The 15,627-nt window shown below is 37.2% G+C and overlaps 1 protein-coding gene across 6 annotated transcripts in view; it reads left to right on the top strand.

Annotated features, from left to right (window-relative positions):
• The window catches only part of HERC4 (HECT and RLD domain containing E3 ubiquitin protein ligase 4), a 131,147-nt gene that overhangs the window by 64,512 nt on the left and 51,008 nt on the right, over positions 1–15,627 (top strand). For all 6 annotated transcript variants that reach the window (XR_009497885.1, XM_059899275.1, XM_059899273.1 and 3 more), the window contains exons 9-10: positions 13,271–13,347; positions 13,949–14,073. Coding sequence is in view for 5 of the 6 variants with exons in the window: in XM_059899275.1 (XP_059755258.1) it covers positions 13,271–13,347; positions 13,949–14,073 (202 nt within the window). In the remaining variant the exon portion in view is untranslated. The remainder of the gene's footprint in view (positions 1–13,270; positions 13,348–13,948; positions 14,074–15,627) is intronic.

The raw sequence follows: 15,627 nt of genomic DNA on the forward strand, positions 1-15,627 counted from the left end.
TTCATTCTTTGACATGCAGTTGTCCAGTTTTCCCAGCACCACTTATTGAAGAGACTGTCTTTTCTCCATTGTATATCCTTGCCTCCTTTGTCATAGGTTAGTTGACCATAGGTGCGTGGGTTTATCTCTGGGCTTTCTATCTTGTTCCATTGATCTATGTTTCTGTTTTTGTGCCAGTACCATATTGTCTTGATTACTGTAGCTTTGTAGTATAGTCTGAAGTCAGGGAGTCTGATTCCTCCGGCTCCGTTTTTTTCCCTCAAGACTGCTTTGGCTATTCGGGGTCTAAAAAAAGACACTCTTAACAGGATATTCCCAAGACTTTGAGACTCTCTCCTTGGAACTAGGCAAAGGGCAAACTTTTCTTTAGAATGTTATAGTATTAGTGTATAGGAAAACTGTATTAGTTTGCTAGGGCTGCTATAATAAAATATCACAAACTCAGTTGCTTGAACAGTACAAATTTATTGACTCAGTTGTGAAGGCTAGAAGTCCAAGGTCAAGGTGTTGACAGTGTTGCTTCCTTCTGAGGGCTATAAGAGAGAATCTGTTCTATGTGTCCTTCCTAGCTTTTGGTGGTTTGCTGGCAATCTTTGGTATTCCTTGGCTAGTAGATCTCTGCCTTCATCCTCCCATGGCATTCTCTCTATGTGCCTATCTGTGTCCAAATTTTGCCCTTTTATAAGGACACCAGTCATTTGGTATTAGTGGTCCACCCTACTCAAATATGACTTCAACTTACGTAATTACATCTACAGTGACCCTATTTCTGAATAAGGTCACTTTCTGAGGGTACTAAGGATTAGGACTTCAACGTATGAATTTTGGGGGAGCACAATTCATCACATGACAATGTCCCAGACCTGACAAGTTTTAATCTTCTGCTGCGCCAGAGACATCATAAGCATTGGCTCCATAAGTACAACCAACTTTATTCTTTAAGATGACTTGTCATATCTAATTCAATAGCCATCATTCTTAATATGACATTTCAGGTAAGTTCGTGGTTACATAATTGATTTGCTCAATCAGTTATGAAAGAAGTACAAACTAGTGAGAAGGGGAACGTATTCTTACTGAACCCATGCAGATAGCAACATTACTATTAAAAGTAATGTTAATACTATTAAAAGTAATGTTTGAATTCTCATTGAATTCTGGGGATCAGCAAGAATCAGATAAAATGTTTTTAATTGACATAACATTATATTTGTTTCATGTATATAGCATAACAATTTGATATTTGTATATATTGCAAATGATCACCACAATAAGTCTAGTTAACATCTGTCACCATCGTTAAAAATTTTTTTTCTTGTTATGAAACTAAGATTTACTCTCAGCAACTTTCTAATTTGCAGTACAGTATTATTAACTGTAGTCACCATACTGTACATTTCAGTCCCATGATTTAGTTTTTTTATAACTGGAAGTTTGTGCCTTTTGACCCCCTTCATCCATTTTGCCTGGCCCCCACCCCCAGCCACCTCTGGCAACCACTAATCTGTTCTCCATATCTATGAGCTTGGTTTCAGTTTGTTGTTGTTGTTTGTTTTTTAGATTCCACATGTAAGTGAGATCATACAGTATTTGTCTTTCTCTTTCTGACTTATTTCACTTAGCATAATGCCCTCTAGGAATCATGTGTGTTGTCACAAATGGCAAGATTTCCTTCTTTTTTATGGCTAAATAATATTCCATTGTATGTATGTGTGTATATACATGTGTGTATGTATATACTTACACACACATACACACACACACCCCCCATGTTTTCTTTATCCATTCATCCATCAGTGGAAACTTAGGTCGCTTCCATACCTTGGCTATTGTAAATAATGCTAAAATGAACATGGTGGTGCATATATCTTTTCAAATTAGTGTTTTTGTTTTACCCAGAAGTGGAATTGCTGGATCATATGGTAGTTCTGTTTCTAATTTTTTGAAGAACCCCCATACTGTTTCCATAGTGGCTGCACCGATTTATATTCCCATTAACAGTGCACGAGGGTTCTCTTTTCTCCACATCTTCACCAACACTTGTTATTTCTTGTCTTTTTGATAATAGCCAGTCTAACAACTGTGAGTTGATATCTCCTTGTGATTTGCATTTCCCTGATGATTAATGATGTTGAGCATCTTTTCATGTGCCTGTAGGCCATCTGTATGTCTTCTTTGGAAAAATGTCTATTCAGCTCTTCTGTCTATTTTTTTAAACCAGGCTGTTTGTTTTTTGATGTTGAGTTACATGAGCTGTTTATATATTTTGGATATTAACCCCTTATCGGTCATATCATTTGCAAATATTTTCTGCCAATCAGTAGGTTGTCTTTTTGTTTTGTCAGTGATTTCCTTTGCTGTGCAAAAGCTTTTAAGTCCAATTAGGTCCCATTTGTTTATTTTTGCTTTTGTTTCCTTTGCCTTAGGAGACAGATCCAAAAAAATATTGCTACGATTTATGTCAAAGAGTGATCTGCCTGTTTTCTTCTAGGAGTTTTATGGTTTCCGGTCTTACATTTTGGTCTTTAATCCATGTTGATGGTTTCCTTTGCTGTGCAGAAGCTTTTTAGTGTGATGTAGTCCTACTTGTTTATTTTTGCTTTTGATACTTTTGGTGCTAAATCCAAAAAATCATCCTCAAGACTGATGTCAGGGAGCTTACTGCCTATGTTTTCTTCTAGGAGTTTTATGATTTAGGTCATATATTCAAGTCTTTAGTCCATTTTGAGTTAGTTTTTTTTTTTTTTATAAATTTATCATTTTTGGCTGCGTCAGGTCTTTGTTGCTGCGTGCGGGCTTTCTCTAGTTGTGGCAAGCGGGGCTACTCTTCGTTGTGGTGCACGGGCTTCTCATTGCAGTGGCTTCTCTTGTTGAGGATCACGGGCTCTAGGTGCACGGGCTTCAGTAGTTGTGGCTTGCAGGCTCTAGAGTGCAGGCTCAGTAGTTGTGGTGCACGGGCTTAGTTGCTCCGTGGCATGTGGGATCTTCCTGGACCAGGGCTTGAACCTGTGTCCCCTGCATTGGCAGGCGGATTCTTAACCACTGTACTACCAGGGAAGCCCTTGAGTTAGTTTTTGTGTATGGTGTAAGATAGTGGTCCAGTTTCATTCTTTTGCATGTGGCTGTCCAGTTTTCCCAGCACTATTCATTGAAAAGACTGTCCTTTTCCCACTGTGTATTCTTAGTTCCTTTGTCCTAAATAAATTGATCATATATGCATTGGTTTATTTCTGGGCTCTCTATTCTGTCCCATTGATCTATGTCTGTTTTTAATGCTGATACCATACTGTTTTGATTACTGTAGTGTTGTAATATAGTTCAACTCTGCCCTCACTCTTGGTTGTCTCTCAAATCTTTGTTAATGTCCAAACAGTCTATATTATTTTTAGTGGCTCTCAGTTAGTTGAGAATGTGCCAAGACCTGTCAGTATCCCAAAGGGGAGAATTTCAGCAATACCTAGATTCAGGCTGATTGATGCCAGACCCTCAGGCAGTGGCTTTTAAGTATGCAAATGTATATCGTCCTGTGGGACTGCAAGGGAAAGTCACACTGCTGCCAGAACTAGGCAACCTAGAGGTGTCCCTTGGGTGGCAGCTGTGAAAATCAAGGCACCAGCTAAGGGTACAAGCTCCTTTCCAGGAGATATTGGCAAGTTAAAGCAAGGTAGAGGGAGAGCGCAAAGATGGCATCCACCAGCTTTCGTCCCCAAAGATCACCTCAGTAGGTTGCTAGAGGTGTAGAAGCCTTGGGCCAAAGCTCCAGGACAAGCAGATAGGCCTTTTTCACAGAAAACTGGGGCATGTTTCTGTTTGTTGTTTGTGCTGTGCACTGGGGATGGTAGCCAACCCAAAACTGTCTCTCCAGTTGTTACAGTCCCATGGGACCCAGGATACAAGCCCAGCTGTCCACCAGAACCAGGCAATCAAGGGGCATCAGTTAGGTGGCAACCACAAAAATGGGGGCACCAGATGGGAATACGAGCTCCCCTATGGAAGAAACGGATGTTCTGGAGTGCAGCAGAGGGATGGTGCAAAGATAGGGCCCTCCTTCTGAGATCTCTGAGAGGATTACAACAGGCCCTTTGATGTGGGTTTAATTAGAAGCCTGCCTCTTAGGCCAAAGCTGTATTAGATAAACTAATAAGCCTCTTCTACAGAAAGATTGGGCACCTCAGTCTGTTGCCTCTTGCTGTGCCCTGGGGTGGTAGTCAGTTAAGAACTCTTTGTCCATTGGTTTTAGTCCTGTGGGACCCTTGAGCATAATCCCCTGCTGGCCCCCAGACTCAGGTGATCTAGAGGTGTGCCCTGAATGGCAGCTGCAAAAATCAGGGCCTCAGAAGAGGATATAAGCTCCTTTCCAGGAGATACTGGCAAGCTGAAGGGAGAAGAGAAATGTTTTTTTTTTTTTTTTTTTGTGTGTGTGTGTTTTTCACCATCAATTTAATATATCTGTGGCAGAAATTTACCTTTGGATACCATAAAAATGTCGACTAAGATTTTCTGCAAAAACAATATCTGAATTTTGAATTGTAGGCTCCATTGATGGTCCAGAACACTGAAAGAGAGGCAATTTTTAAATTTAAGTTGAAAACCTTTTAAAATATAAATCATCTGAGCAGGCTTAAAAGAAAGAAAATCAAGCAAATGTTCTTCAAGCTTGGTGGATGATTCATAATAAGTTGGAAGTTCCAAGATAAGTTCAACTCTACAGAGTAGCCAGCAAGTCATGACAATACCACCAACGTATTCAAAAGCACAATGAGCTATACAGCCATACTGAATAGTATAGCCAATAAGCCGAAAGGTTTTTCCCAGAACACCACGAAGCATAGTTCTATGTAGACTCTGCCACCATTGGCCATAGGTCTTTTCAATGATACATTCAATTTTTAGGCAGTTGCAGGGCTTCCAGAAAAAACATCTAAAGCATGTCTCAAAGCATATATAGGTGATCCATGGTTTCAGGATTCCTCTAGTCTCAAAGAACTCCGAAGGCTCTCAGCCAGTACTCCGAGAAATGTTTTTTTAACATTTCATTTCAGCGTACCAAAGCAGAGTTTACAAAATTGATGTGAATTAGATTACTTTAGAAGAAGGAGAAATGACTCCCTATAAGGGAGATCCAGAAAACAGAAAATTAAAGCAAAGTTAAACATTATGGATCTTGGATTGTCAGTTTCATAAAACTGCTTATCAACTTAAAAAAATGTATGAGAAATCCTAATGTAGTCCACTGGTTTCTTTTGAAAGTTCTCTAAGCCACGTCTCCTCAGAAGCCTGTACCCAAGTGTCTATTCTTTGACGTATAAGTGGTTTCAAATACCAGGTACAGTCCTTTTCACAGGGCTCTGAGACTATCCTTCTTTGTTGAAAGTACAAACTCTGGCCTGTAGCTTATAGGAAGGCCTTCAGACAAGCATCAGAATAAAACAAAAACTAGTCAATAGATGACAGAGGCTTAAAATGACTATGGCTTATTTATTATTGATAATTGTCAAGGGGAAAGATATGACAAGGGTTCATAATAAGAATAAATACAGTTGACAAGGAAATTTGGTTGTTTCTGTGACATGGAGAACACATTAGAGGCATGTTTTGGAGATACTGTGGTTTGGTTCCAGAATACCACAATAAAGTGAGTCAGATAAAATGTTTGGTTTCTTGGTGCATGTAAAAGTTATGTTTACACTATTCTGTAGTCTATTAAGTGTGCAGTAGCATTCTTTCTTTTAAAAATGTACATATTATATCTTAATTAAAAATACTTTATTACTAAAAAATGCTAACAATCATCTGACAACACAAATCATCAATTGCCACAAATCAGCAATTTGTAAAAACCACAATATCTATGAAGCACAATAAAGCGAGTTATGCCTGTATTCCAAAAAGGTTTTTAAACAATGTTTCTAAAGATGATGATTAAGCCTAGTCTCAAAGAAGTCAGTGATTCCTTACATCTGATTTATGAATATGAATGAGTATAACTTTTTACAGTTGAAAAAAATCTTGAGATATAATATGATAATCCTGAGACCTAATGTACCAGGAATAACACCAAGAATATCAAAGAGATTCAGTAAGTCAGGGATCAAGTTTAGACATGTATATTTTTATAAAACGCCATTTGAAAATCACTGGCCTAGAAGATGATAGATGTGAATAAAATAAAGGTTCAATAATAACTGAAATTGGGGGAAAAAAAACTGAAATTAGGACAGACAGCACTATACCGCCAGAACTTTTATAAATACAGGAAAACTTGATAGAACTATTTCATAAGAGTTTTGAATAATGTTTCCCTTCATATTTAAACATATGGAAAGCAAGGACATTGATGAATCTCCATGGATTTCTCATAAAACACTTTTTGAAATATATTAATTTTTGAAATTTTTATATTAATTATATTTACCATATAAATTAGAAATTTTTATAGTACTTACATTTTTGAAATATCTTTATTAACTTAGAGAGGTGAAATATTTATATTAATTACTTTTACCATATAAATTTAACCTAGGGAAGGTTAAGTGTCTTCTGATTTGACAACTCTTCCCATGCAACTCTTATAATAGTAACACATCAAATAAACTTAATTATTTCTAGCATCTCTACTTATATGTTGAAAGAACAAATCATTGTGATTCTCCATAGCCTCTCTGGGAAATCTCAAAGATATTTTCACTAACACATAGAAGGTATCTTGGAAGTTTTATTTTTCGAAGTTTAGGATCTGATTCGGGGAAGTGTGTTAGTTTGCTAGGGCTGCCATAACAAAATACCACAGACTGGGTGGCTTAAACAGCAGAAATTTATTTTCTCACAGTTCCAGAAGCTACAAGTCTAAGATCATTCTGTCAGCAGGTTTGGTTTCTTCTGAAGCCTTGGCTTGCAAATGGCTACCTTCTTGCTGTGTCCTCATGTGACCTTTTCTCTGTTTGTGTGCGTTGCTGGTGTCTCTTCCTGTTCTTATAAGGACAGCAGGCATATTGGATTAGGGCCCCACCCTAACAGCCTCATTTTACCTTAATCACCTCTCTAAAGGTCCTATCTCCAAATACAGTCATATTCCGAGGTTCTGAGGCTTACAGCTTCAACATATGAATTTGGGGGCGGGGGTGGACACAATTCAGCCCATAACAGGAAGACAAAAATCAAAAAAGTTGTAAGAGAAGATTGGAACACTTTATTAAAAGATGTAACCTTTGATGCTTGAGAAATAATACTTGGTTACCTATTTTACTGAAGTGACAGTAAAACATTTCAAAATAAATGTAAATGGTAATATGATTGAAAAGAACTTTAGCTTATTCATAAGTGAGGAGTCTTTGTTCTTTTTTTTCCCACTTAAATAATGAAAAACAAAATCAACATCAAGTATAGAAAATTATTCTAGTAAGACACAGAATTTTTGCTCTTTGACAGATTACACAAAAGTAAAAAAATAACATAGGTGAAGGCATGGGAGCATACCCTTCAAAATTGAGTGAACTTTGCTAAGATTTTAACATATTGTATAGCTTCTTTCAGAATCAAGTATAAACCAAGGAAAATAAAATTCACTTACCATGTTGTGTCTTCAGTTATGTTCTTCTGTATTGTGGAACAAGCTGATAGTTGCTCAAGGACAGTGGTATTGTCTCAGAGGGTTCATGAGGTCAAAATGACTTTCATGTTAGTACTGTTATCTGTGTTAACATGCAGTGCCTTTGTTCTTGTTCATTTTCAGATAAGTCTATGAGTATTTTTTAAATTTCTTAATTTTCAATTCTGATGTGGTATGTATTAGTGCTTTTAAGCCCTTTGGGGTCCTGAATAAGTCCTAAGAGTGTAAAGGGATTCAGAGATCATCAAAAAACTACTTCTTTTCCTTGTAAGTCAAAGGCACATACATAGTTTTATCTCTGTCAGTATTGCTCCTAAATAGAAGTACACTTTACAGAATTGTAAATAGCTCAAACACATCATTTAGGTAGATAAGTTTCTGAAGAGTGCCCTAATCAAGACTCAGTAAATGGGGGGTGGGAGTGGGGGAGGGTGCGTGGGCAGGGGAGCCTATTTCAAAATTTTCTGTTTTTCCTGACAGTGTATTTTGTAGAGAATAAGGAGGTGAACTAGCCCTCCTAGATATGACAACATATACTATAAAACTGTAACAGTTAAATCAGATTATTGGTATACATATAGACTTTTTTGTGTGTTTTTTAATTTATTTTTTGGCTGCGTTGGGTCTTCATTACTGCCCGCAGGCTTTCTCTAGTTGCAGTGAGTGGGGGCTACTCTTTGTTGCGGTGCGCGGGCTTCTCGTTGCGGTGGCTTCTCTTGTTGCGGAGCGCGGGCTCTAGGTGCGCGGGCTTCAGTAGTTGTGGCATGTGGACTCAGTAGTTGTGGCTCGCGGACTGTAGAGCGCAAGCTCAGTAGTTGTGGCGCACGGGCTTAGTTGCTCTGTAGCATGTGGGATCTTCCCGGACCAGGAACCCGTGTCCCCTGCATTGGCAGGAGGACTCTTGACCCCTGCACCACCAGGGAAGTCCCTAGACATTTAGATTATTATAGCTTAGTGGAAATCCGGTGGTGGGAGGGGAATCCATGTATTGCCATTATTGTTGGGTTGGCCAAAAAGTTCGTTCGGTTTCCTGTAAGCTGGCTCTAGTAGCGCTTAGTTGTCTTTTACTTCATTTGAAACAATTTTGTTAGATTGTATTATGACAGCTGTGTCATATCAGTGTGCATTAAAAAAAGACATCAAAATTGGTGAATTTTTGTGTAGCCATTTTAATATTGAAGATGGAAAAAAAAAGTAACTTTTTTGGCATACTATGCTTTATTATTTCAAGAAGGATAAAAATGCAACTGAAACGCAAAGAAAAGATTTGTGCAGTGTATGGAGAAGGTGCTGGGACTGATAGAACGTGTCAAAAGTGGTTTGTGAAGTTTTGTGCTGGAGATTTCTTTCTGGACGATGCTCCACGGTCCGGTAGACCAGTTGAAGTTGATAGCGGTCAAATTGAGACATTAATTGAGAACAATCAACGTTATACCATGCAGGAGATAGCCAACATACTCAAAATATCCAAATCAAGCATCAAAAATCATTTGCACCAGCTTGGTTATGTTAATCGCTTTGGTGTTTGGATTCCACATAAGTTAAGTGAAAAAAAACCTTCTTGACCGTATTTCTGCATGCAGTTCTCTCCTTAAGCGTGATGAAAACATTCCATTTTTAAAACAAATTGTGATGGGTGATGAAAAATGGACACTGTACAATAATGTGGAACAGAAGAGATCATGGGGCAAGCGAAATGAACCACCACCAACCACACCAAAGGCTGGTCGTCAAAGAAGGGATGTTGTGTATATGGTGGGATTGGAAGGGAGTCCTCTATTATGAGCTCCTTCTGGAAAACCAAATGATTAATTCCAGCAAGTACTGCTCCCAATTAGACCAACTGAAAGCAGCACTTGACGAAAAGTGTCTGGAATTAGTCAACAGAAAACGCATAATCTTCCTTCAGGATAATGCAGGATAATGCACATGTGTCTTTGATGACCAGGCAAAAACTGTTACAGCTTGGCTGGGAAGTTCTGATTCATCCGCCATATTCACCAGACATTGCACCTTCGGATTTCCATTTATTTCGGTCTTTACAAAATTCTTTTAATGGAAAATATTTCAATTCCCTGGAAGACTGTAAATGGCACCTGGAACAGTTCTTTGATCAAAAAGATAAAAGGTTTTGGGAAGATGGAATTATGAAGTTGCCTGAAAAATGGCAGAAGGTAGTGGAACAAAACGGTGACTATGTTGTTAAATAAAGTTCTTGGTGAAAATGAAAAATGTCTTTTATTTTTACTTAGAAACCGAAGGAACTTTTTGGCCAACCCAATATATAGGTTTTGTTCAAACTCCAGTTGATTGGCAGTGGCTCTTGGAGTTATAGGAAGGACTATATGAAGTGGAAGTTATGAAGAAGGACTTTGAGAACACTTTCGGGATGGAGGAGAGTGCCAAAGTTGTTTAGTGTTGTATGTTATAGGTAGAAGAGGTGTAGTGTCTCTTCATAACTTTAAAACAGGGCATCACTAATATGTGGAGAAGGGGAAAGAATTACTCAAAACATGAAAATTGGGAGGAAAATGTCAGTTTAGATCCTAACCTAACAGTATACACTAAAATAAATTATAGATGGATTAAAGTTAAATGTAAAAGAGTTCTTAAGAAAATAATTCTATAATTTGAGGATGGGAAAAACCTTTCTTACCATTATGGCAGTGAAAGTCACCATTAAGAAAGAGAGCAACTTCCCTGGTGGTCCAGTGGCTAAGACTCCGCGCTCCCAACGCAGGGGACCCGGGTTCGATCCCTTGTCAGGGAACTAGATCCCACATGCTGCAGTGAAGATCCCACGTGCCGCAACTAAGACCCAATGCAGCCAAATAAATAAATAAATAAATATTTTTAAAAAGAAACCCACTTCCTCTTTAAAAAAAAATAAAAGAATGAGATAAATACATTTGATTTAATGGAAAAAGAAACTTGTGAGTCAAAATTAAATAATTATTTAGAAAAAACGTTTGTAACGAATATAACCTGAGGTTAGTAGCCTGAATATCCAAAGTGCTCATACATATTGGTGTGAAAAACAGTAAGACACCTAATAAATGAATAAGACAAACATTTAGACATGTAATAGGTAAAGGAAGTTAACGGAAATTCCCATTGAGGAAATCCATGTTACTAAGAAACATGTAAAAATTATAATCAAATAAATACAAATTCAAAAAGCCAGACGATAGTAAATAAATGGAAAAGAACAGCATTAGTCTTTCCTATTACAGGTTAATGAACTATGTGGTAGATAGGGAGAAGCTAATGGTCCAACCACAAGATGAGGAAGTAATATTAGTGTATCATTTTTCAACCCACAGTGAATTAATGGTCTAAGCATTGGGCATCAATGGTTACTAACATCACAAAAAGGAACCCAACTACACATTATGTGCTTACTGATGGAAGAACAGCCCCTTCCACCACCATGTAATAGTTTTGTCAAAATAATTGACTTATTAATCTAATTAAATCCTCTCTAGATCCAACTACCAATTTATAGGAAATACAGAAGACTGAGAGAAATGTTAGGAGAATCCTTGAGGATATAATCAGCAAAATCCAATCTGCAGGAAGCTGGGTAGGACAAATGACTAGGTTTCACAGACTTTTTTACAGTAATAATTAAAAGGAAATTAAGGAAAATAATTTTTGGTGCCCTACTCACAGCCCCCAGAAACCCATTCATGTACTATAGATTAGTCATCCGTTTACTTGATGATTATTTAAAGAAGGCAGAATCACCTTTTAGGAACAAACGAATAACATCCTGCTAAATTTTTTGAGGAAGTGCATGACTTCTTGTAGACTTGTGAGGATGATGTAGAGAAAAGATTTTAAGTTGAATGATTGGTTTATTTAATATTTTAGATTTACCCTTTTAATCTGTTCTTAAAAATTTTTGGCCTTAGAGCAGTCTTGTTGTGGAAAATTTGGTCATATTAATGTTCTGATCTCTGAAGCTCTTATTATTAGTATTTTCTAAGCTAGATAATTTTTTATATTATATATTCATATTAAATATTTACTGAGTTCTTTTACAAATAAAATATTGTGCTTGGTAGTAGGGAATGATCAAGAAAATTAAGATGTGCTCCCTTCCTTAAGAATTTATAATTCTGTAGCAGTGGTGGTCACAAATAATACAAGGTGAAGAATTAGTCAACTAAAGAGTGGGGGGTCAGCAGTAGGAACACAGCAATGGATTATATTTGGAAATAACTAGCCTTAAATTACATTGTGGAGCTATGGTGTTTTGGTATGTGATACTTCTAAATACTAGGCTAGCGGTATTTTTGATAATAGATACTCTTTCTATTTTGAGGTACAGGAGAGGAGAAAAAGGAAGAGGCTTTGAATGTCTTTTTATAAAGGCACATTATTGAAACGAAATTGAGTTATTTGTAGTGAGGTGGATGGACCTAGAGTCTGTCATACAGAGTGAAGTAAGTCAGAAAGAGAAAAACAAATACCGTATGCTAACACATATGTATGGAATCTAAAAAAAAAAAAAAAAAGTTCTGATGAACCTAGGGGCAGGACAGGAATAAAGTCGCAGACGTAGAGAATGGACTTGAGGACACAGGGAGGGGGAAGGGTAAGCTGGGACGAAGTGAGAGAGTAGCATTGACATATATACACTACCAAATGTAAAATAGATACCTAGTGGGAAGCAGCTGCATCACGGGGAGATCAGCTGGGTGCTTTGTGACCACCTAGAGGGGTGGTATAGGGAAGGGTGGGAGGGAGATGCAAGAGGGAGAGGATATGGGGATATATGTATACATATAGCTGATTCACTTTGTTATACAGCAGAAACTAACAACATTGTAAAGCAATTATACTCCAATAAAGATGTTAAAAAAAAACCAAACTTTTAAAGAAAAATAAACACCACAATAAAACACAAAACTTGAAAAAAAAGGTACTTTATTGTTCCTTCTTTACTTCTACTAAATTTGCATATTAACTTTTATGTTTTTGGACCTGATTTGGGTGTTATTGATAAATAGTTGTTAACAAAGAGCTATGTGTGTCATCTTACTTTTGTACAGCTATATTGAAAGAGAAAATAATTTTACATTATGAATTTTGCATTACTCAAGAAGATTTAACATATACTTGTTTGTTGTCATTCTTTTTAAAAGTAAATATTCCCTTTTTTTTTGGCCGTACCCTGCGAGGCTTATGGGATCTTAGTTGCCCGACCAGGGATTGAACCCAGGCCACGAGCAGTGAAAACGCCAAGTCCTAACCACTGGACCACCAGGGAATTCCCCAAAATGAATATTCTTATTTTTTATTTTCTTCTGAGCTATCTTCTATACCTTTCATTCAATTTTTACACCATCTTCAGTTTAAAATATATTGAGATAATAAAGATCTAGACTAGAAAATGCCATTTTTTGGTGAGCAGGTCAAAAGAAAGACTTGTTAAACTTATCAAATGCTTGTTGTGCTTGTGGGATCATTAACATTTGTCACTTGGTCAGTACCATCTCCACAGCAGTCAGAACATTCTCAGTCATTTTGTATCATTGAGCCCATGATCGGGAGGTCTCATTAAGTTAGATGATTAAGAGAAAATCCAGTAGCATATTTGATGCTCTGAAAAATGCATATAAATCTTGAATGTTTTATATTTTATTTTTATTACAGATTCTGAAGAATATTTCTGTGTAAAAAGAATTTTCTCAGGTGGAGATCAAAGCTTTTCACATTACTCTAATCCCCAGGTAATAGTAATCATATAAATAATTACTAAGCTCAGATAATTTAGAAGTTGTTTTTAAACCCATATTAATGTTCTTTATATGTTACAAAGTAATTGCCTTAATTTTTTTTTTCCTCGGGTCTATAGAATTTTTCAGATCCACTTGATAAGTTTTTTTTTTTTTTTCTTTATTTATTTTTGGCTGCTTTGGGTCTTTGTTGCTGCACGTGGGCTTTCTCTAGTTGCAGTGAGCGGGGCTACTCTTCATTGTGGTGCACAGGCTTCTCATTGCGGTGGCTTCTCTTTGTTGCAGAGCATGGGCTCTAGGTGCGCGGACTTCAATAGTTGTGGCTCGCGGGCTCTAGAGCGCACTCTCAGTAGTTGTGGCACACGGGCTTAGTTGCTCCGCAGCATGTGGGATCTTCCCGGACCAGGGCTCGAGCCTGTGTCCCCTGCATTGGCAGGCGGATTCCTAACCACTGCGCCACCAGGGAAGTACCCGTTTGATAAGTTTTTGTTCCAGGTGTTTAGTAGAGATTAACTTCCAAATACACGTGGAGGCATGTCTTGGTTTATATATAATATCTCTTGCCTCTGACTCATCTATTTATTTTAAAATTTAGAACTGTGGGCCACCAGATGACTTTAGATATCCTGATCCTTCGAAGCAGATCTGGACTGTGAATGAAGCTCTAATTCAAAAATGGCTGAGCTACCCCTCTGGAAGATTTCCTGTAGAGATAGCCAAGTAAGAAAAATATTTTATCTACACAAAGTCTCTTAACTCCATGGTAGAGGAACCTGTACTTAGGAGTTTTTATTTAAATAAATATTTCATTAAATATTTACTGAATGGTTTATATAAAAAAGTTTAATTGTCTAGAATTTCTGTAATAGTGGATATTTTAGGAGATCTCATTTAGATGTTTATAAGTTACAGTTCTTTCATATACATAATGATATATTAAATGATAACTTAAAATATTAAATATAGCCACTTTAGGATTGGGTTTGCAAAAATGTTCCTTCTAGCTTCATAGTGGTCACTGTCTTTTAACTTCTATATTCCATGGAAGAGTTGAGTATTTCTTCTTTCTTGAATATTTTTCTTGAAGATGGACTTGTTTAGTACTTAAAGTTTTTGTTGTTGTTGTTGAAGGTGGTGTAGGTATTTGGGAGGAGGGGCTATAGCTGATCAGCTGTTTTTTAATTCTAAATTATTTTCCCAAACTAAAATTTTTCTTAAAAGCCTGAAGAGTAGTCTTCAGAAAAATAACATTCCAGATTAGATTTACCACCATGTGGAATTAAGAAAGTTAAATGTGCATGTTTATATAAAAATTTTTTTAGGAACATCAGATTTATTTTATGAATCAGAGGACGGTAGTAATGTTTGAGAGAGTAATAAAGAGATAAACAGTAATACCTTTATCAAGATTTACTTAATCTTTAGTAATTTATAGAATTCTGATTGATTGATTGATTGATTTACTTTTTAAAGAGATTGGAGTTTATTTATTTATTTATTTTTGGCTGTGTTGGGTCTTTGTTTCTGTGCGAGGGCTTTCTCTAGTTGCGGTAAGCGGGGGCCACTCCTCATCGTGGTGCGTGGGCCTCTCACTGTCACGGCCTCTCTTGTTGTGGAGCGCAGGCTCAGTAGTTGTGGCTCACAGGCCCAGTTGCTCCGCAGCATGTGGGATCTTCCCAGACCAGGGCTCGAACCCGTGTCCCCTGCATTGGCAGGCAGATTCTCAACCACTGCGCCACCAGGGAAGCCCAAGAATTCTGATTTATTTTGAATGTTGGTTGGAGGAATGCTCTGTAGCATTAAATACTACATTTTATTTTTTATTAAATAATAAAGGTGATGTGGATCTTATCCACATAAATAATAAATAAATAAATAAAAGGTGATTTTATTTTTTATTAAAAAATAAAGATGATGAATGGATAAAGATGTGGCACATATATACAATGGAATATTACTCAGCCATAAAAAGGAACAAAATTGAGTTATTTGTAGTGAGGTGGATGGACCTAGAGTCTGTCATACAGAGTGAAGTAAGTCAGAAAGAGAAAAACAAATACCGTATGCTAATGTATATATACGGAATCTTAAAAAAAAAAAAAAAGGGTACGGATGAACCTAGTTGCAGGGCAGGAATAAAGAGGTAGACATACAGAATGGACTTGAGGACATGGGGTGGGAGGGGGAAGCTGGGGCGAAGTGAGAGTAGCATCGACATACATACACTACCGAATGTAAAATAGTTGGCTGGTGGGAAGCAGCAGCATAGCACAG

This window comes from Balaenoptera ricei, chromosome 16 (genome assembly GCF_028023285.1).
Source record: "Balaenoptera ricei isolate mBalRic1 chromosome 16, mBalRic1.hap2, whole genome shotgun sequence".
NCBI classification, from domain to species: domain Eukaryota; kingdom Metazoa; phylum Chordata; class Mammalia; order Artiodactyla; family Balaenopteridae; genus Balaenoptera; species Balaenoptera ricei.